The sequence below is a fragment of the Aptenodytes patagonicus genome, chromosome 5 (assembly GCF_965638725.1).
Source record: "Aptenodytes patagonicus chromosome 5, bAptPat1.pri.cur, whole genome shotgun sequence".
Taxonomy (NCBI): Eukaryota; Metazoa; Chordata; class Aves; order Sphenisciformes; family Spheniscidae; genus Aptenodytes; species Aptenodytes patagonicus.
Genome location: NC_134953.1, coordinates 78,292,999 through 78,314,660, shown reverse-complemented (window position 1 = coordinate 78,314,660; position 21,662 = coordinate 78,292,999). Strand labels below are relative to the sequence as shown.

The following is a 21,662-nucleotide window of genomic DNA, read 5'->3' as shown; positions in this document are numbered from 1 at the left end:
TCAGTAAGTAGTGTGTGTGTGTGTGTGTATATGTAACCCAAACATATATGTATATTTGCATTCACATACTATATTGCACATACATATTATGTATAGCATATAACATACAAAATATGTAATACATATGATATGAACACATAGTAGATAATATAACTATTATATAATCTGACATATAATATGTATGGAATAATTATATACAATGTAACTAAATTAAGTCCTGCTTCCTGCCCATCACAGGAAGAAGTCCAAGTCTTTAGCTAGATGCCTTATCTACTGCTACTGCTCACTTCCTAGTGAGAGAAGGATATAAAAGGATAGGATATTCCTAGATATAAGGAAGAAATTTTTTACGCTGAGGGTGGTGAAGCACTGGCACAGGTTGCCCAGAGAGGTGGTGGATGCCCCGTCACTGGAAACATTCCAGGTCAGGTTGGACGGGGCTCTGAGCAACCTGATCCAGTTGAAGATGTCCCTGCCCACGGCAGGGGGGTTGGACTAGGTGACCTTTAGAGGTCCCTTCCAACCCAAACTATTCTATGATTCTATGATTCCTGCTGGATGCAGTCCCTGATTGACTATAGTGCAAGCATGCATGATTAGTCAACATGGCTAGACTGTTCCTAGCCATTGTACAGATGTGCAGCGATGAAAGAGGGCTTCCCTGAAGTCTTCATACTCTGGGAATAATTAAGATTGTTGTGGAACTGGGTGCCCTTCTCTCCACCCCTGCCTGCACAGGGTCTGTGGAGCTGTTTGGGATAAGGGACCTCCTGACCAGAAGGCTGGCACAGCGCACGCTGCCCTGGTGTGCGGGGAGCTTGCACCGAGCCCCTGCTGCTCTTGCTGGTACGCTGAAATTCTGCACAGCATTTGAACTGACACGTATTGCAACTTCACCTCTGCACAGCATTTAACTCTTGAAACATCTGCAGTGTCTTTTATTATTAACTATTTGGAAGTCATACCTAATGATTTAGCCAGGGTCCAGGTCCCATGGGGCAAAGCATCTTGTAACAGGACACAAACCTATTCCAATGAGCTAAATGGACAAAACAGTTAAAGTGCCTGTTGCCCTTCTTTTCAGAAAGTATGCCCTTTTATCTCAATGTCCCCAAAGGTTCATTTCCCACAATGGAAACACAGACCAGGCAGGCTCATGGAACACCTTGCACTCAGAGTTTCATCTTCATTGTGTATTTTTCCATTTCTCTAATGTCAAGAAAAGGAAAGCCTCTCCTTGAACAACAGGTTCTGCATTACCCACAAGTCCACCTCTACTTTGATTATGGTGTTCTTAGGCAGGCAACTGTTTTAAATAGCAATACTGAACTATCAAAAATAGGTGATATATGAAGTGATATTTTATTCTAAGACACTAAAATAAAAGATGTGGATAATTTTTTTTTAAACTGCTGTATGTAAGCTATAATTTTATTGTTAATTACAAAATCAAGGAATCGTAAGAATTGCATTTTACTGTCTTATGACTTCACTACAGGACTCCCATATTATTTCTGACTGTAATTACCCATTCTGCTAAAAGAAAAGAAAGGATTCTACAGGACTATGAATATCCAACGCAACTGCTTACAATACTAATGAATAGGTTTATAGTCAATTTCCTATACACAGTATGTCAGATCCCACAGGACATTTTTCTTCCTATCTTTTTTAAAATACAAATATAAAATGCGTCTTCTAAAAGTCTAACATTTCTAAAAAAAAAAGGCGAATGTTTCAAAAATCTTCTAAACAGTATAACTGGCTATTTAATATATGAATATTTATGGAGTGTTCTGCTTAAGGCAGCAGTAGTTCTGTAATTATAGACTTCAGCTCCCAACACCTTGAAAATGTCAAATATAATTAGGTGGTAGAATGTGTATTGTTTTAATTACAAAATGGAATAGGAATTTTCCTGTTCCTAATTAGAATAATAAAACCCCCAACCTTAGTTCACATGTCTTGACTAGTAAGTCTTTATACTCCTACTTCATAGCCTACGCATGGAAGCCACGCTGGTCCTGCCCAAAACCTACAAGTTGGCTACCCCTCAACCACCAGGCCCAAACTTGCTGGCGCACCCCCAGGTGGATGGAAACACTTCTGTTAAACTTCCCTGTGATTAGTTCTCCATGGCTTTGAATGCATGAAAAGAGGCACCTTTTAGCCCACTAAATACAGTATTGTCATTGCTACTAACAAGCCATAGATTTTGTACTGAGTTTGCAAGGACTCAGGACCGGGGCTTGTCAAACATGCTTTGTCTGTACTTGTCTTGACCTGCCTGGAGCTTTGTTTTTATTTGGTTTAATTGTAACAGCAGTTTTTCTAATGACCTTAGAAATTAGGCTATGCCTAATTTGTTTTACGCTCACGTATCTTTGTATGGTACAACTCTGCATGATTTTTGTACCTATATCTAGTAGTAACAAGTAGTTATTGTATATAAAATGAACTCTTTATAGTGTAGCGCATCCCAAATCCTTTGTCAGGAGCAGTATGATGTTGATGGTGATTCTTTCTTACTCTAGGAACCACTTGGGTTCATTTTTATGTTTGCTAATGTGCTTTTACAACTTGCTCTTCTCTTTCGGTCTGCCTTTTCACATTACATCCCAATTTACTATATGTGGCATGGTTTACATATGTTGGATACTTGTTCTTTGCACTCTTTGTTACCCCTAAAATCAGTTTTGCCAGCTGCAGTTCTGCACTTCTTTATCTGACCATTGGGTGAGTTGTTCATAGTCTTGAGGTCTTCAGTACCAGCATATGCCCCATCTCTTGTCCTACACCTGTAACTCCTCCACATTGCACCCTCTGTAATGCAGGAATGCAGGTCTGGTATGACAGCAGAGGTCTTGCACATGGGGCAGTGCAAGGCCAAGCCTTAGCAGGAAAATCTTATTGGAGTGGATGGAACCCTAAATAGCACAAGGTTGTCCTTTGGATAGCTCCGCATCTGGGGCACTGACTTTTGTCTCCAGCCTTCCACCAGGCACACAACCTATTGTTCTGAAGGAAACACTGAACTCCTTGCTCTTGAGTTAAAATGTAGGACCTTTAACTTTACTATTCCATAGGGTCTCTGCAGAGCCCTAAATTTCTAATTCAAGGTGCTCCCTCCCCTTGGAGAATTTCCAAATAATCAAAGCTTCACTAAAACCACATTCTCTCTGCAAGCGTTACAGGCAAGTCAGTAGCAATGAGATATTGATGGTTTCTTAAATGAGACCATGGAGACAGTGAGGCTCAAACCAAAAGAAAGGCAACAAATAAGCACCTCGCCCACCCCTCCCAGTTTCTCTCTTACCTTGAAAGAATATGCAACTGGATACATACATAATTCAAAACTCTCTGGGAATCAGTAGCTTCTATAAATTCCCTTTCTCTAAAACTGTACGCTGGTAGTTATATATCTAACTCTTATATTTGCCAGCACTTAACTAAGCAAAGAGTCCACATTTATCTTCAGGAAAATAACATCTTAAAATCCATGGGCTTTGTGAGACTGCAACCATGGATTGTCACATACTCAAATGTCTGAACCTGTTTTGTATGTTGCAGTTATGTGACCTCTCTTTGCTTTGCTAAAATGCACTACAGGCATTCTCTCTTATTGTGAACTCATATCCAGATCCTGTGGTGGTGGCGTATTGGACTGTGTTGGTGGCTACCAGCAGACACTCTTTAAATATGGGTTAAAAAAGTGATTAGCCTGGGCTATATTTCAGTCAGGCTAAGTAGGGTGAAAAATGAAATGCCTCTCCTGTAATTATAGTTGAATATTGAAGTCACTGCTCAGTGTGCTGGCCGGAATGACTTGAGTGATTTTCCTTGAGACTGGATGCAAATACAAAGGCTGTGGAATTGATTAGTTTTACCTGCCTGTATAAAAGATAGGCAGAAAAGAGAGCAGCAGTATGTATGTAGCTTTCAGAGGAAGTCAAGGCGTGATTAGCTAGATGCAGAATAAAGATAGTATGAGCAGCCCACCTGCCAAAAAGGGTTAAGGGATGCCCGATACGCTATTTGAATCTTTTATATTTTGTAAGTAATTTTTAGACTTGGATGGCCAGGAAATTCTGAGATCCTTAGGTTGTTCTGCAACTCTTCCACAGCAAGCAAGGAGTTCCTGTGCACGGAAGCTGCCTCCTGGTGTTCCTCTTGTTTTCTGGGAATCACGGAATCTTTGTAAGTCATCAAGTAAACAAACAGGATTGCCTCAAAGAGATAGCTAATGAATGCCATCCGTTTCTCCTCATGGAAAAAATACCAGCCAAATATTCGGGAGAAGGATGGTCTATTTAACAACTATGTTGTGTTCGCACTGCAAGGCTGTGGCATTGTGGAAGATTCTATTAAAATGTATCATAAATGTCAGTCTTTGTGCCAAAGAATTCATGGTCTAAATGACAAGGCACAACAGATGGATGAGACAAAAAAGAGGGCTGTGGTGGGTTGGAGGAGACAAGGTATTCCTATTCTTAGCCAGCTCCTAACAGCGACTGCAGCTTTCAACCATCCTGGCTGTTGTCCTGTTGTACTTCACTGTGAGATTCACAAAAGACAGGAGGAGAGAATGGAAGGAGGACAGGTCTCTTTTATCCTGACAGGAATGAATACTGAGGTCACGACTATGAACACCTTCCAGAAATAGGTCAGGAAGAAGAAATGGTATCAGCCCAAATTGTGCCATTTTCTCTTGTTTTTGAGAACCCATGGCTCCTGCTTAGCTACACCAGTGCTGTACCTTCACCCTCAGTGAGACCGCTGTGCAGGGCTGGGATTAAGACCAAGCGCAAACTCAAATGCATTGCAAACTGGGCTGTCATGAGGACTTTTAAGAGATAGTACTAAGCACAGGATGGCTGTAGAGCAGGGGACTTGCTTGACCTAAAAAAACCTACAAACCTGACTTTTGTGTTCTAAACTTAATTCTTAACTGTCTCAGGCTTATAAGAGAAGGCATTCAGGCTTTTCAGAAGTCCAAGACTTGCATCTGTATGAAGGCTTTTTGCTTTTCTCTCTGAACTCGCATTTCTGCTGCTTCTTGTCCCTTTTTTGGATGCAGGTTTCATCTGGCCCAAAGCCGTAGGGAACTAGTCTTTTCTCTAAAGGATTTTTACTTCACCATTGTGTAAGTTTTGTGGAAACTAATTGCAGAGACATGATATGATGGTCCTTCTTCTAGATTTAACACTGTTGGATTTAATTTCAACTCACAGTTTAATTTCAAATCCCAGGTGTCACTGAAATCTATTATCATTACCATTTTGGAAAATTAAGTTATCCTTATTTCCAGCATTGATTTTAGAGTTTAATTTAATTGTTCAGTGACTGCCAATTAGAGTCTAGCTTTAGAAATACAAGATACCTTCGTGCAACTCCTCAAACCTTTTGATCTTTTGCCAAATCTTAATAGAAAACCTCTCAGTATGTGTAAGACCAAAAATAGAGCTGATATATCGGTGATAAAATTGCTATTTATTTCAGAAATCTCAAAGTCATGCTGAATGCATGGTAATCCTAAAAGTGCTGATTTCTTTTTTTTGATGAATGTATGTGAAGCAGCAATTACACAGGCAGAAACCAACAAAATAAAAATTGTTTAACAAAAATATTCTCAGGCAGGAATAATCTAAAAATACTTTAAAAATATTTCTATTTAATTAAGTGTATGTGCTTAAATAGAAAGCAAATCCTTAGGCAGAAATTTTACAACACAAAAAATACCATTAATGCATTTCTTTTCAGCGTGACTTCAAACACAATTGATGATGCATTATACTGATTATGATTACAGTTAATTATGATTATTAATTAAATCAATGATTAGTTATAATCAATGAATAACTACAAACAATGAGATTTAGGATATTGCACGTACTGTTGATTATGAAACTTCTTTTATACTTCTGCTGTAAGGTTATGGTAAATCAAGAACAGCAACACTTCAAAAAAAGGTGGTTGTTTTCAGGTCAGAGGGTTACCAAACGTCAGCTAGAAGTTTCCTCAAGAACCCCATCTCTAGGGGACAAAGCTGCCAAGCCCTACACAATACTACAATTTATTCTGCTCTCTAAAACACACTGGTTTCCATACATACAAAAAAATAATCATTTAGTGGGTGCCAACGCTTCTCCAGTGGCTCACTCCCATGCTGTTTTGCCACTTCTGAACTTCCTTCCTACAAACTGAACTTTTAAGTGACAAGATCATCAGTCAAGATACAACATTTGTAACAGCTCAGCTCCTGTGTAGGTAAGGTTCCACAATAGGCTGCTCTTTATTGATTTTGGCTGCAGAGTAACAGATTTTTAACAATTATAGAAGAAAATCACAGAGAGGGGTATAGAGGTAATCATTTGGAAAAATGAACCTCCTTTAATTTCTAACATATTCAGGCCTCCTTTTACTACTGGGGTATTAGGTCAGGAGGATGGTGCAGGACTGAAGAGGGAGCAGGGCCATCTTTCACTATGAACTACTCAAACTCTACGCTTGCCAAGCAAGTAGCCAAACACAGAGGGAGATCTAACATGGCATTTGCATTTTTTCTCCCAGGACAGCCTTGGCACAGGCCTGACAACCTCCCTTTTTGTTCCCCTTTTCTGCTCCTCTTCGGCTAAAAGCTGGTAGTATGCAGGCTGTACGGCTCTTCTATAAGCATAGAAGCGATGTGGAGGATGCAACGTTGATGACTTGGCCAATGAATTATATAGCTGCTTTGAATGTGTAGCAGCCTCCTCAGGCCTCAGATTGTCCCTTAGTATTTTGGGGACGCTGGTCTCTAATGCACTGTTATAAACAAATCTGACATCTATCCTCTGTAAGCCAGCCACATGACAAGGTCAGCTCAATGAGCAGGCTGTTAAGTGTGTTTTTCCTTCTTCCCCTCCCCTCACACATGGTTGACTCTTTTGAGAGAAAAAGCTATGTATTTGGAAAGTATGATGCTACTTCCACAGTACGAGGATAATTTAATCTTCTACAGTTGGGGTTTTTTGTTGGGTTTTTTCCCTCCCCTAAGGCCAATTTAAGCATAACCGAAAACCTATCTAGAGAGAAATGTGACTACACTGTGCCTGCAAGACACGGAGGTATCGTTTAACTCTTACACTAGATCCAAACATCCTGTTCTTAGGAAGAAAGATTTAGCCCTACAGCCTATTATCCCTCTACTCTTATTCTAATCACTGCACTCCCTTGGCTTTTTGTGTCTCTTGCAGTCACGCCTATACGTGACTTGCAGGTGACAAAGTGCATAATTTAAACGTGGTGCGCCATGCATGGCTGAACAGCTGAAAAAAATTCCAGATGTGACTGAGCTACCAAGTGATGTGTACAAACATGTGATGTTCCAAACCTAGCTCTGTCAGTGTACGTTAGAAGGAAATAAAGCATCTTGTGCTGAGACACAGTGAACATTCTCTACATGCACTTATTCAATGGAAGCTGATGGCCTCCTGTGTTTTGCAGCCTGGAGTCCTACAATGACAACAGATTTTTGTGCTTTCTGCTGGTGAGAATTCCAGCTCCTTTGGGGAACAAGAAAAAAAAGTGGTCTTCCAGTACTGAAAGAAATGTTTCCAAACAATCCTGGTGTGATTAACTCCTGGCTGTGCTCTGGAAAATGTAGAAAAAGAAGCTACCTGTAACTGTACGCATGCATCATACACAAGAGTCTAGAAGACCACGTAAGCAAAAAATATAACTGTACAAGGGACATTGTCTGAAATATCTCCGATTTTAGTCCCTGGAAGACAGATGAAGGCTGTGCTACATGAACACAATTTAGATGGAGAATAAGTACTTCAAGTCACTCAGATTGACAACACCTTGGCCTTTTGCATTCCCACACCTGGGGCACCGGATGAAGCAATAGTGCCATGAAGTCAAAGGCAAAATTCATAGCGACTTCTGTGAAACCAGGATTGAAACCAGGAGTTTCTGAAGTGGGATAGCATGGGTGAAGACAGTCTTTTTCAAGAAGAAATGTATCTGTCTGTCCTGCCTCTAAAGTGTGACCATCCCGCCAGGAACAGAAACTACATAACCCTGGAAGTTTTCCAGATTCATATTAAAATGTGAGATATCCGTATTTCTTCTGTAAGTGAATATACTTATGATATACTCAGAATATGCTGAAAAGAAAGTCGGTTAACAAAAAGCAAAACTTATTCCAGGAATACTCATTTTCAGTATCTCCCAGAGGCCTGTAGGCTTTTTACCATGAAAATGAATTCCCACTAGACCAGAGGGACTATGAATTTTCATGGCAAGTTTTGTCTTTCTCAGCTATGCAAATGAAGCTCAGATAACCCATACAGTCTACAGAACCCTAAAATGCCACAAGCATAATTAGGAATAAAACAGGCCAAACTGCCTGGCAGTGCTGATCACCACGTGCTCAGGTAAGCATGATGCACAAGGCAATCTAAAACTATTCAGCTCTCAGGAGCGTGTGCTGATCAGAGGCTCTGCTAAGCAGAAGTATTACCAGTGTTTTAAAATAACCTCTAAAACATTCTTATGATACATAGGATAAATCATCAAGTTATTTTATGAATCATGAAACTTGAAAATATGTAATTGAAAATGCATTAAGATTTATTTGGTAATGCTCATTTGTTTGCCTCTGATGTTTTTAGAGAATGACCCATCCACATTTTTCGGAAGCTCCATCTCTTCATTTTATTTCCTTTTCATTTCAATGTCTTCCAAAGCTCTAGCCTGATTCTCCTTTTGCTTTCCCTGTGTAAATGAAGAGTAGCTCTAGTGATAACAATGATCTTAAGAGGGGAATATTGGTTTTATGTTTTAACTCTGTTGTTGGTAAAATCTGCTAGTTTGAATTGTTCTTAAATTAGACTGAAACCAAAATCAGGCCCAGAGTACTTCTTTTCAAGTTAACCATCTGTTAGCCTGCATACACTCTACGTAATCCTGTTTTATCCAATCCTGAAAGTTGCCGCCACCAAACACATTTGTTTACAAGAGTTAGTCTCATTCATAACACATTCTTAAGGATCTTAACAGAAGAAAACCCTCAGTGTCAGAAGTGTATTTGTTTGCTGCTATTTCTAAAGATAAGGTCCTTCTGAAGCAGAGAATCTGTCTTTACTTGTTCTGCATGCCTGAATTACATTAGTTATTACAGATATTTTTTCACTCTTTAACTGTATATTTCATTTGTATAACACGAACACATCCCTTTCCTACCACTTTGGAATTTTGACTTCCTCCTTGACCCAACATCCTTTTCTCCATGTCTTTCCTTTTGTCTAGTGTTTGAGAGAAAAAACAGCACTTTTTTGTAATGTATTTTCTAAACAATCCGCTTTTCCTTTGGCCTAGACCTCCTAGGTCTTGATGCAAAGTGGATGACAGCAAACCCTAATTTTCTTGTTTGAAGGTGCAAACTTAATGTGCTATGGGTTTTTTTTGTTGCAATTCAGGGTGGGGAGGAACTGTCTGCTATGAATGGGACAGGGAAAATTAAAGTGAATGAGTGGCAGAAGAAAAAAACTGTAAGAGAATTGACGGTATTCAGAGGAGAGAGGTTGAAAGCCTGTTTCCCATCATCTATTCAACCACCATTCATGAAAGTAAAAGCTTTAAAATTCAGAGAGCCTTAATTAAATTGGGTAAGTTTTGTTTTTAAGTAGTTGGCTGTTGTTGGATTGCATTAGGAACTTACCTCCTGCTTACAAAGGAAATCCGTATTATATAGTAATGCCAGTCAACCACACTGGGTGACTCCTCTATCCCTCACACTTGTGAACTTCTCATTGCAATTAAATTATCTTTGATTAAATCCCTCTTTATGAGGTAGAACTCAATCTTTGGTTCTCCTTGAGCCAATCATAATGGAAGAACCTAAGCCATCGTGTTCTTTTTCTGATGCTGTTGAAGTGCTGGCATCTGCCCGTGCTACAAAGCTCTAGAAAGCCATTCTCATTAGTCCGATTAGAATTAGTGTGCGTGTGGGTAAATGCAGGGTGGGTGAACACAAGTAACACGAGCTAAGTGTTTCCTTCTAAATATCATACAAATTGTTGTCACCCTTTCACTCAAGTGATTTGAGTACCCAGCTACAATATGGGAAATGGTTTCAAATCCTCCTGCTGTGTAATGGGAGAGGGCTGATAACTCACCAAAGAGTTTCCTAATCAATGTTTAGGCTCCGGTGTATTTCAGTCATTTTTTTCTCTTGATGTTGCTTTTACTTGTACTGAATACCTACATGTTCATCAGTTCAAGAGGGGCCATAAGTCTGCAGTTCAATAATTAGAACTCGCTCCTGGGGGAGAAGGGCTCGTGCAGGCTCTAGACTTTGCTCCTGTGACTGAATAGCATAGAAGTCCTAAAAGTTCATTAGGAGACCATTCTGTTAAGTGAGGACTCTGACTGCCTCTCAGAGCAGCTGGGTGTTGAAGAGATCGCCACCTCTTTTTAGATCTAGCTGTAAATGACTTGCTGAAGGTCTTAAGAGTCCACACCAGAGTGAAGAACTCGCCTGCTTCACGTGGGAACTGTACACAGAGCTCAGGCTTAGTTCTTCATTGCTTGCAGAATCCCGTGCCTTATTCCTTGTAACAGCTACAGGGAGCTTCTAGGGGAACTAGAAGTATGCAATTAGTATTATATAAGGCAACTCTTTTGAGCAGCAGGCACACATTTTGTGCTGCTGCTCTGCATTTCATCCCATCTTGCTGCAGGCCAAAGCACTGCCCACCAAACAGCACAGTTCTGTTGCGTCTTGCAGGATCTCTACATCGTCCCCTGCATTAGAGTATGTCCAAGCTGAGGTCCAGCAATCTCCCTTCCTGCTTGGATTCCCAAAGCAACAGAGAGAGCACAGAGCATGAGGAAGCCCCTACCTTTTTTTTAGGGGCTTCTCCAAGCTTGACCTCTCCCTCCTACGCAAAGCTAATGTAAGATATATGGCACAGCGAGCGCCTTCCATCAAAGGGCTTTTCTTGAGCAGGCCTAATTACATTGATAGGATGTGTCTGATGCTTCCAGATAACCAGCCTCTGCAAAGCTTTCCAGTGGTGCAGCTTACTTTGGGTTAGCTCCTGACCATGTCCAGGTGCTTAGGGAGTGCAGGGGACAGAGACGCTCCACCGTTACCTAAAATCCCTTCTCAACCTGACCCCTTCTACCTCCTAGAGAATCTCCAAAGCCCTTCAAGTGCACCTGAAAGAAAATAATTTTTGTTTTATATTTCACCCAATGTTTATATTTTAATATTTTATACATTAAGTATTGTATATATTTTTATGCCTTTATTTAGCATACCAGTTATAGTTAACTTACACCGTATTTTACCATTAAGTTCTCCACATTATTTTCACAATCTCTCCCTGAGGTAAGCGACATGGTGCCTCAAAGTGCCTCAGTCACCTCCCTGTGAGTGGGGTCACCTGAAACACTTTGCTCAATCCATAAAACATTTTTACCTCCCTCTTACTGCTGTGCCATGAAACAAATTCACATGGCACCAATTTCCTTAAGCTTAAACTGTGTCTACTCGTGATCCTATAGAAGTACACAAGTGACTGTACTTTCCAGGGGGACTAAATGCCTCCAAGTGACACACCAAGCAGCTAGTGCCTCTGCAACTCCACCTGCTACCAGCTGAGCAGCCATAGCAGGTTTTGCTCTTTAAGACGTGCCGAGAACCTCATTCCATTTTCAAAACAGACATTTTTAGCTCTGTTAGAGGAAGCACATAATCCAGGGGTCGTTAAAACATACCACTGATTACCTTTGTGAGAACATTTCTATCTTCCTAAGCATTCCCTTACGAACGTGATTTTTATTCTACCAAAGCAACGCGAGCGGCATCTGCCTAGAAGCCAGCCCTTCTTGAAACATGTCTTCCTCCCGAGAGGTTCCTGTGCACATAGCATGATTTAGTTGAGCAACCCTTTCATTTTCCGAGTAATTCTTAGAAATAATTCTCACTTGAAAAGGCTGCCAAGAAGAGGTTAATTTATGGCTGCTCCTTACGGGGGGCTTCGACACGCCGATTGCGGTAAGGCAAAGCATCGCGTAGGGATTTTGCATCAGACGGCGCGGAAAGAGCGCCGAGGCGAGCTCCCTCCCCGCGGGGAAAGCGGCGTTCCCCGCGGAAAGGCTCCGAGGCGAGGCGCGCCGCTCCCCGCGCCCGCCGCCAGCCCCGCCGCCCCCGCGGCTGCTCCCCAGGGGCCCGCTCGGCGGGGGGCCGCCACTCACCTCCACGAAGTAGAAGCAGGGCAGGAGGGTGACGCTGTCCTTGGTCACTTTGCCCTTCTGCCGCTCCTTCGCGGACATGCTGGCGGGGGCTGCGGGCGGCGGCCCCGCGCTCCCCCGGCCGCTCGCAGCCGCCCGCCGCGGGTCTCCTCCGCCCGCCGCCGCTAGCGCGTCCCCTGCGCCGTGCGCGGGGCTGACGTCAGGAGGCTGCTCGGCGGCGGCGGCGCGGGTGGCGGGGGTCCCGGCCGCCTTAACTCCTTCGAGCCGGGGCTCCGCGGGGTGTCCGAGCAAGCGGGGGTGAAGGGGGAGCGCCGGGGCGGTGCGCTCGGGCCGAGGGAAGCTCTGGCGGCGGCAGGCGATTTGCAGATGTACGCCTGAGACACGGGAACGGGATCCCCGCGGGCATGAGGGTGTACGGGGCGCTCCATGGGGGGCTTGGGGCTTTTATCTTGTTTCCGGGAAATCTTTCTCTGAAACGGGGTAGTAGAATGGCCCTGGGAATAGCATTCCTATACGGCCAATGTTCTCTCGCAGGTGTACTCTTTTTGAGATCTAGGTGCTAATGGCAGCGCACCCCAGCCTCAGCACCGCGCGGGGGGAGTGGTGTGACTGGGACCGAGCAAAACTGAGCTCGTCAACCCCATGTGCAATACTGGGGCATGCGATTTCTCTAATCCGTGAAGTATCTGGTGCAGTTCCTGCTACAACCTTAAAGAGAACAGAATTAACCTGAACAATTGTTTCCATGGTGAAATGCGTTAGTTTGAGATCCTATTTATGGATCAAAGTTTGCAGCCTTTTCTCGGGCAAGCTCCTGCTGATGCCAATGAGAGGTACCCTGGATAAGGCCTGCAGGAGTTCTCTGTACGGGATAGCATTTTCATTCTTTCGTCGCACATTAGTAATGTCTGCAAAGGTTGTGTTGTCCCAGTAAGCTTATTCTTGCATTGTGGTGTTTAGCTTTAATGTTCAAGGAGAGAAGTGTGACTCAAGCAGTCATCGTTTATTTCCTGCCCCTCCTTTTTTGGGGGAACATGGGAAATAACCTGCTGTTCTTCTTCAGATGGTCGCTAGTATTTTGGCTGCCGTAGCCAGTGTGCTATGGCAATGGAGGTCAAGATTCTCACCAGCCCGTTTTCTTTTCTAGCTGTTCTCCTTTCATTTACCCACAGAGGATGTGCCTATCCATGCTCTGCACTGAGCAGGCAAGCAAAGAAGTTCCGTAAGAGGGTAAAAGCAAACACGTACTCCATGCCTGCAGGCAGGTGTGGGAGGCAAATCTGTAGTCTGACTCCAAATCATTGAAAAAGACTTTTCAGAGCTGCAGCAGGTTGCAAGTGTTGCCATACCGACACACAGCCTTGTCCTAACCCTGTTAGGAAAGATTTCCAGGGTTTCTGCTGACTCAGGGTACGGGGCACTCATTGGTACCCCTGTGAAAGGGAGGTCGGGGGGGCTCCAGGTAGCAGAGGTGGCCAGGAGGGTTTCTGGGAGTAGAGGAGCGGTGAGCAGAGGAGGTTTGTGCCTGACTATCAGCACCAAATTCCAGGCAATGATTTTGGGCTGTGTGGGGATGTCTGGTAGTGGTTCCTACCCATCAGTGATCTAGCCTTTAAGTAAGAAAAGTCCCTTGTTGTTAGCCTTGCTTATTCCAAGTAAAACAGCAAGAGTTGAGGAGCTATAGCAAGACTTTGCTACTGCCAAATATGTAACTATTATTGGGGAGAGTGGTTAATGAGCAATGGCCACTTAGAGTTGCGTTTACTGTATCAGCCTTGCTTGTTGAAATCATGAATCTGGCTTGAAAATCATTAGCACACGCCATTAAAAATTACTCAGGAGTGCTTTGTCTGCCTCCATTTCACACACGATTGCTTCATTCTGGAAGAGCAGGGGGGTTAGGGTGCTTCTCTGGTAAAATGAACTGAGACACTCACATCGTGACGTAACTTCAGAAACTGTGTCCCCTCTTTCAAGCACATGAATATTGATGGAAAAAGGGAAAAATCCCTTGCTGAGTGTAATGATACGGCTTTTGGACTAAGGGATTCATCTACATATTAGCACCTGGAAACACACAAGTCCCCCCAATGCTGTTGCATTCACCTCTTTTGACAGTTAGTTATTAGAAATTATGGGATTGATTCCCATTTATATAAAAGCTCACTGGATTGCTCTAGGAGTATAAGCAGCCTTCAAATGGATATAACATACATTTATATCCTTATTAAATTCCCTTAATGTTGATAGAACAGTGTGTTTCACTGTTTTGTGTAAATGAGTATCTTATTTATATGATCTCCTAAAGGAAAATGTGTTGGTGGTAAAAAATTCAGGAAACACCTCCTGTCCATTTCAATCAAGATAGTCTTACAAGAAAGTGTGGCGATGCATGGCTTACGAATGCCTATTATCTGTGTGCAGGATAGTCGTATGTACAGGATCTGCACTAACGCTGACAGCTTTTTTTACCCACCTTCAAGCAATCTCTGTAACAGGAAAGTGTCATGGAAACATTAGCATAAAGCATAAAACTGTTTGTTTATGCTTTGCTTCAGCAAAACCAATCGAGTTCATGGAAAAATTTAAAGAACTCGGGGAACTAAAAGATAAAATTCATAGATCTGGAGTATAGGCCTCTTCTGATTCATCTGGAATAAGATTTTAAGAAGACAAATTTATTCTTCCCTCAACAAAAAGAAAACTTGGCCATCAGTGGGTGCCCCTGGTGATTCCAAGCTGATTTTTAAGAGCTCAGCTTGACTTAAAACCTTGCCCCCCCGAAAGAAGTATTATCAGTGGAGCTTCTTTAGGTGAAGAAAGCACCTTTCTTTGCACTTGTCAGGCAGACAGCAGCCACCACAGTTATTAGAAACATGATTTGAAATTATTTTCCAGCACAGCCTAGTGTGTTGGCAAAGCCACACTGTATAAAACGTGACTGCAGGTCATCATCTCTTTATCCAGGTGCTCTCTTCCCTCTGCAGCAAAGTCTGCCTTTATTCCCAGGCTTTGGTAAGTGCTGGACACAGGCAATGGCTGTGGTTTCACTGCTTCCATGGGAACAGAAAGCACAGTGCATAAGCAGGGACCTGTGCTGTATCACTGAATAAACCCCCTTGCAAAAGCAGGATGAAATAATCTGGGAAAGAATTAGAATTGGCCGAGGGTCGGTGGGTCTGTGGCTGTGCAGATCCACTGGTCAGACAATGGCACTGGGGGGTTGTAGCAAGCAGAAGTTTGGCCAGAGGCTGCAGCAGCAGCTGCGGTTGCAGTTAGTTGCTTAGTAGCCTGAGAAAACCTGCCTTCCCCTCATCGCCACACAATTTCCCTGCTCAAAGGCCATTTCTGGGACTGGATCAGGGTTAACTCTTTCATATTATATAGATCGAGTTTTTGGTTTTGTTTTGCCCACTGGGCGTGGAATAGATGATGTGAACTCACCATATTAAAACAGTAATCCTCTTCTGGCGAAAGGGTGGCATGTGGGAACTGGGCTCTGCTCTGTGGAACTGACAGATGATTTTTGTTCTGCTTTGCTTGCCATATCAGAATTCAGAAATGCAGCAGTGTGTGTGTATATATATATTATTCTTCTTTTTCCCCCAGTCCCTCAGGAAAATGTCTGGTTGGGGGAATTTGCTGCGTGTATTGAATTCACATGTTATTTCATAAGTAAATCTGCCCTGAGCAAGTGAGAGGACATTGCTTGTTTCACAGTCATCCATTTAAAAGATTGTTGTGGTCATAAGACAGGTAAGTTTTTACAAATATTTCATGAACAGGCTTTCTAATCTTCGGTGCAACTACTTTTATATAGTCTGTTACTTGGAGAAAAGAAAATGGTGGCTCCCAGGACAAAGTCCATGTCAGACAACAAGGCAACATCTTTTCTAGCATCTTAACAAGGTACCCTACATATAAACCTGGTAAATGTGATGAAAGGGAAAAATGATAGGATATAACAAAATTGTATAGCTGAATGATATCGAGGGCATCCCCTTAATAGTATTTGCATTAGCTTTTCGCAAGTGCAAGCTTATTTTTTCCTTACTTTTTCATGTTAGGGCAAAATTTTCCTCTTTGACCCATCTGTAGGTCCCACGTGAGCATCACATAGCACTCTTGGATAGATGGCACGTGACAGCACTGGGAGATTCATAGTGGAACAAGTTCAAAACATACAAGAGAGATCCACAGTGCAGATCCAACTCTCTCCAACAGAGAGTTAAATTCTGCTTTGAAGTTGTAATTGCATCAAGCAATTGTTTCTCCACTATGCCTAATAATCTCCTGTTGCTGTAAAGCTCTGTCTTCTAATGTCTTTTCTTTGGCTACTAGATATAGGTCACAGCTTTAAAGTAGCAGATGACTCTGAATGATTCCTGGCTTTTCTCCTGCCTTTTGCACTGCAGTGTTTGGTCTAGAAAATGAATTTTGCATGTTTTGCATGAGTCATGCTAGGATCATCCTTCTGAATCTATGGCTTTGAGTACTACCTATGAACACATCTACATAGTATTTTGCAGACATACGTGCCTGTGCTTTCTGGCCTTAGGTGAGTTTTGGGTTGCAAGCTCTGTGGCTGCAGAAGCATAATGCTGGCCTGTGGTTTGTACAAACTGCATCCCCTTAAGTCAGATTTAGCACCAGGCTGAGGGGTTATGTAGCTTTCAGCGAAGCTGCCTTGTGGCTGGCTGATGTGAAATGTGGGAAAAGGAGTTTATGTTTGTTATGTGTTATGCCCAATATGCTTTTACTTTGATGCTGATAATGGCATATTCTTGGTTACCTGCATACATCTGGATTTAAGATCTTAGTTACAGGCATGAAGGCATGAAAACGTCAGAGTGTGAAAATCCCAGACTGTTTCTGGGATATCAATGGCTCATTAAAGCAACTTTGTGTAGATATCAACAAGGCACAAATCTGGATTTTTATGCGGTGACCTGTCACAGAGATTTTGCTTGAATCTGGGCAAGTTACTTATCACCAGCTAATTAAACATCAGCCATTTGGTGCATGAGCTGAGGCAGAGGTCGAGTGAGAAACTGCAACCACGCAATTAACAGTAGTACCCATTTGTCTAAATGGAAATGCAGAAGTCCCAGCAGGAATCCTGTTTGCCCTGCAGTCTGTATGAAATACCATGTCAGAAAAGGGCTGATATACGTCTGACATTTTGAGGAGTACTGCTACAATACCCTGTTGATATTAATCCATCCCTTTCTAACCACTGCACATATTTGCATCTGAACTTAGTTTTGCCATTTCCAAGACTCTGCTGTCATGTTTTTATGACTTAAATAACCTCCTTCTCAAAAATTTTTTTCTTAAAGTAATATGCATAAACACAATATTATTCAATTGTGAATAAATTGTGCATAAAAACGTATGCTTCAAATTCTGTGAACAAGACAAACTGCGTGCGTGGCTTTGAGAAGGAAATTTAGCAAGTGAATGGTAAAAGCACAAGATGGTGACTTATTCATAGGAGGTGGCAGCAAAAATGGCTAAAATACTAAAATATCTATTTTTCAGAGTGTTCTTAGATGTTCCAAATTCACAAGAGACAAAAATCTTTTATTTTTGCAGTATTGAAGTCCAATGTTAACTTTCCTATGAGAACATAAATTACTTTGGAAGTCTATAATCATAGTGCTGTTGGTTGTCAAGGGCACAAATTAGGTGGCCTCAGGACTAAACAAAACTCCTGTGCCCCACCATAAATACTCATTTTCACTGTTAGTTATTAAAACTGAGGCATAAGAACCTACTCTATGTGTACATATGCACATAAATATGTTTTTATGTACTTATGAGGTCTTCGGGCTTAGATGCAGTGTGGCAATTGAATGAAAGCATGTCAGCTAAAAACGACTGCAATTCCACAATAGCACTCAATATGTATCGGCATTAACTATTTATACTGTATAGCGCCAGAGAACTCTATCACTGAACCTACAGAAAAGGGAAAACCATGAAATGCGTATTTGATTATCTGTATAATATTTTCCTTGAAAAAATTCTACATCATCAGGCAGCAGAAAAACTCATTATCAATAAATTTTATGCAGAAATAGCACAGCACAAGAATCGGTCTATCCTCTTATTAGACTAAAAGTGAAAAAACTGATCTGTGAACAAGTTGAGTAGAAATAGCTTGATTGTAAAAACTTGTTGAATATTCACGGAGAGAACGTTCTTTATAAAATTAACATTTGGGCAAAAATATAAGAGGGTATACAGTCATTTTTTATCTTGGTTCTGTAACGTGAGACTGAAGAGCTGTCAGGTGGCTGTCAGCCCCTTTGTGATCGTGCTTAGAAAGCTGTTAAAATCAGCCATTGCTGAATTAAATGTGGAAAAGTTTGTTAACAGTGGGAATGTAGATGCTAACGGTCAACAGGTGTTCACCACAGAAAGGGAACAGTAACTGAGGAATTATTCCTTGATCTAGATAAAGATAAAACTGTACCATTTGCATTATCATTAGTGAAAATAACTGAGGATTCAGCACTTGATGTTAAAAAATTATGTCTAGCAATAGTGCCTGCATAGCAGAGGTGTGCCAAACAGGCATGCTTCTTGGACATACCCTGATGCTCTGGATAGTTTCTAGCACAGAACATAAAATGACAGTGGCAGAAATGGATATTTAGCTCTCCAAATAGTTGAAGCTATAGTGCTCAATCTTCTTCCAATGACATGAGAAGTTGCAAACTGCCGTCCTTCTCTTGTCATATGATGGAACCTACTGTACGTATGTTTTACCATCCGTCTGCACATGTTCAGTAGCTGCGGTGCTTCCCAGGAGCGTGGATTTACCACACACACGGAGAACAGTAACACTGCCCATGCACAGTAGGTGTAGTCTTATGGACCATAGCTGTGCACACAGGATGCGCTCCAGTTTCTATACATTCCCAATGAATAAAGGCCTCTGCAGCCAGTTAAATATTATCTTTATTCTATACCAAATAATTTGTTTCTATGTGACAAGTTCATTGTTTGTAGAAACTTCTGGGCTTCTGTCTGACAGAAGTATATTGCTGAAGTTCAGAGTGCAAATCCTGAACAGAGATGTTGCACCCACGCACTTGTTGTTCCAAACACTGTAAGCCCATATTTTCTGCCACTTTGATTTTTCTAATACAGCTGATCCTGCCTTTGAAACTGAAAGGAATGTGTTTTTCAAGATGTAGTTATGATTGCCTGTATTAGCACTGATTGCTGATATTTTGGTTTCTGAAATAATTGAGCTTTTTTTCTCCTTTTATGTATTATTCAAATTATCTATTATTTCAAATATTTTAGGAAAAAGCAACGAATGACGCCTTACATGAAAAGGGAGCTACATATAGTCAGCAAAATATCACTGGACAGTTAGGAATGAGTTTCTGTTAGTGTTCGAATAAAAAGTTAGTACTTTGCTTATGTAGAGGACACAAAGTGGAGTGGTTGATAGGCATTCAAAATTATGCAAATTGAAATGCAATGGTTCTGAACCAGTTCTTCTCAACGACATCTGTGTGACATTGTTATAGTCAAACAGGTTCTAGAGGAAGTAATTTGGCTCCATGAGTTTGGCTTTGGGATTTCCTTAAAGTGAGTCAAAATGTCCTTTTGTTGATCTGAACATTCCCAGGGTGGGCAGGCCGATATCAAGCTTTGCTCTCTATTCCTATGTATAAATTTGCCCTTGTAGAATTATGCTTCTGCAGAGCTCAAAACACACATACAGTTTGTTTATTCTTACGTAAAATGTGGCTTCAGTGGAAATACTGTATAGTTTACAATAATACAGGGTTGAAATTCTCTGCGATATAGTGATTACCTTCAGCCTACTGAAGTCGACTGGAAGTGAAAGACTTCAGTGACAAGTACACTGGGCTTGCTTTCGATCTGGGTAAGCAGAGAACTCTGGTATTTCATGTTCGCTATTGGGGTTATGATGATTATTCATCTAAAATACTGATTTAGCTTATCACAGTAAATGAGCACCTCATAATTTAAGATATTTATCCTTAAGGTATCCCTATTTTGTAACTGAGGAAATCATAGAATCATTGAGGTTGGAAAAGACCTCTAAGATCATCGAGTCCAACCGCCGACCCAACACCACTATGTCCACTGAACCATGTCCCTAAGCGCCTCATCTACACGTCTTCTAAATACCTCCAGGGATGGGGACTCCACCACTCCCCTGGGCAGCCTGTTCCAATGTTTAACCACTCTTTCAGGAAAGAAATTTTTCCTCATGTCCAATCTAAACCTCCCCTGGCGCAACTTGAGGCCATTTCCTCTCGTCCTAAATGAAATATGAAAGACTAAGACCTTAACAAGACCTTAGCTTTGCTGGAATAGCTCTTTGATTAGACGTACCTGGCATAGTTAGATTAGCAAGAGCTCAATATGGATTCAGTGATATTGACAGAAAAATTCTTTTTATGGCTTTTCACTTGGAGAATAGGAATACATTATCCTAGATATGAGACTGACTTTGTTGCAGTATAAAATACAACTATCTTTAAGGCTCCTGAAGTAAAAAAGTCACACTTTCCTCAACATAGTTACACAATCAAATTTTGTAAGCTGTGCCATGGCAATTTGCCTGAAGGGAAGCTGAGAGCTGAGTATCTTCTGAGTCTTGCCAGTGCCTTAAACCACCGGACCAAGCTTCCATTTCTTCCTGTGCCAAGAACTAAGGGCAAAGAATAATAAAACACAGACTGAACGAATTAGCTTAGTAACTGAAGGAAAATTATTATAAGTAATGGCGACAGTGATAATGAGAAGATATCCATCATGTAAAGGGGTGATTTGTCTTGGTGCAATTCTTCATTTCCTCTGACTGGAATATCTTAAACACATTCAAGCCATTATGACTTTTCACTGAGTTTTAAGGTTTGTAAGTATTAGGCGTAACTTGCAGAAAAGATGGAGATGCTTGTTTGTAACTTGAGTGCTGTGGGCCGTGTTCTGGTTACAGGTGCGCCTGTACAATATGTGCTTGAGAGTTAAATGGGTGGCATTTTCTATGATTGTACTCATTCAATAACTTGTTTTTTTTTTTTTTAAATCAATTACTGATAATTAATTCCTTTAAGTAAGTGGACTGCTTTAATAAATAGATATTTCTACACATGCTTGGGAGCATATGCGTATTAGGATATATAATTTCCAAGTTGTCAACTCTGCATCTAAATTCAGTCTGTCTTCTGGTACATACCTACAAAAATCTGTAGATTTTTCAGATAGCATTTGGGAGTAGGCAGTTATTGCTGATGGTCCCAGATTCAGTCCCCAGATAACTGTCCTGCAACAGCTTGTTATCTTTGCAGAATGTGTGGAAAATATGAGATGATTTTGCAACAGGGCAAGCAGAAGTGAAGGCTGTGTATCTGCTTGAGCTG

General features: G+C 41.5%; 2 protein-coding genes across 7 annotated transcripts in view; one reads left to right on the top strand and one right to left on the bottom strand.

Moving 5' to 3' along the window:
• Window positions 1-12,380, bottom strand: part of PLPPR4 (phospholipid phosphatase related 4) — a 33,043-nt gene extending 20,663 nt beyond the window's left edge. Inside the window, exon 1 of the mRNA XM_076337807.1 lies at window positions 12,250-12,380. Within this exon, the coding sequence (XP_076193922.1) occupies window positions 12,250-12,327 (78 nt within the window). The 5' untranslated portion in view covers window positions 12,328-12,380. The remainder of the gene's footprint in view (window positions 1-12,249) is intronic.
• Window positions 1-21,662, top strand: part of PLPPR5 (phospholipid phosphatase related 5) — a 294,136-nt gene that overhangs the window by 116,514 nt on the left and 155,960 nt on the right. The gene's annotated exons all lie outside the window — the stretch shown is intronic.